Source organism: Bison bison, unplaced genomic scaffold (genome assembly GCF_000754665.1).
Source record: "Bison bison bison isolate TAMUID 2011002044 unplaced genomic scaffold, Bison_UMD1.0 scf7180017864492, whole genome shotgun sequence".
NCBI lineage: Eukaryota > Metazoa > Chordata > Mammalia > Artiodactyla > Bovidae > Bison > Bison bison.
In genome coordinates, this window is record NW_011495051.1 from 1569247 (window position 1) to 1570048 (window position 802).

At 63.3% G+C, this 802-nt stretch overlaps 1 protein-coding gene across 1 annotated transcript in view; it reads left to right on the forward strand.

Annotated features, from left to right (window-relative positions):
• Positions 1-13: 13 nt before the first annotated feature.
• Positions 14-802, forward strand: part of IZUMO4 (IZUMO family member 4) — a 3167-nt gene continuing 2378 nt past the window's right edge. The window contains exons 1-3 of the mRNA XM_010863620.1: positions 14-229; positions 320-400; positions 530-601. Coding sequence (XP_010861922.1) covers positions 16-229; positions 320-400; positions 530-601 — 367 coding nt within the window. The 5' untranslated portion in view covers positions 14-15. The remainder of the gene's footprint in view (positions 230-319; positions 401-529; positions 602-802) is intronic.

Here is an 802-nt window from a genome sequence, read left to right on the forward strand (position 1 = left end):
GGCCAGGGGCGGGCCATGGCCCTGCTGCTGTGCCTGGGCCTGACAGCAGCGCTGGCCCGCGGCTGCTTGCACTGCCATGGTAACTTCTCGGATAAGTTTTCCTTCTACCGCCATCACGTGAACCTCAAGTCCTGGTGGGTGGGCGACATCCCCGTGTCGGGCTCTCTGCTGAGCGACTGGAGCCAGGACACAATGAAGGAGCTGCACCTGGCCATCCCTGCGGAGATCAGTGAGTGCGGGGGTCCCGCACGGGCGGAGCCCCCGGCCCGGCCAGACCCCGGACCCAGGCAGCTCACACACCTCCTTCTCCCGCCCCCAGCCCGGGAGAAGCTGAACCAAGTGGCGAACGCCGTGTACCAGAGGATGGATCAACTGTACCAGGGAAAGATGTACTTCCCGGGTGAGGGGCCCACCGCCGCGGGCTGGAAAATGAGGCAGAGCCCAACCGCCCCCAGACATTTAAAGTCCACCCACCGCCTGAGTCTGACCGCCGAAGGCTGACAGCCCCCTATCCTCCTCCTCTTATCAGGGTATTTCCCCAACGAGCTGCGAGCTATCTTCCGGGAGCAGGTGCACCTCATCCAGAATGCCATCATCGAAAGTGAGCAAAGGAGAGGGCTGGCGGGACAGCGGGAAGGATGCTGCCCAAGGCCTGAGGACCCAGGGCCATGGGAGTATTTCAGTCTCCTTACAGGCCAGAGTCTGGTCAGGATGTGGCTCAGACTGCAGTAATGTGAACAGGGAGCCTGGCATGGTGCAGCCAGGTGTCAGGACTCAGAAAGGCCATGGGGGGGGGGGGGGG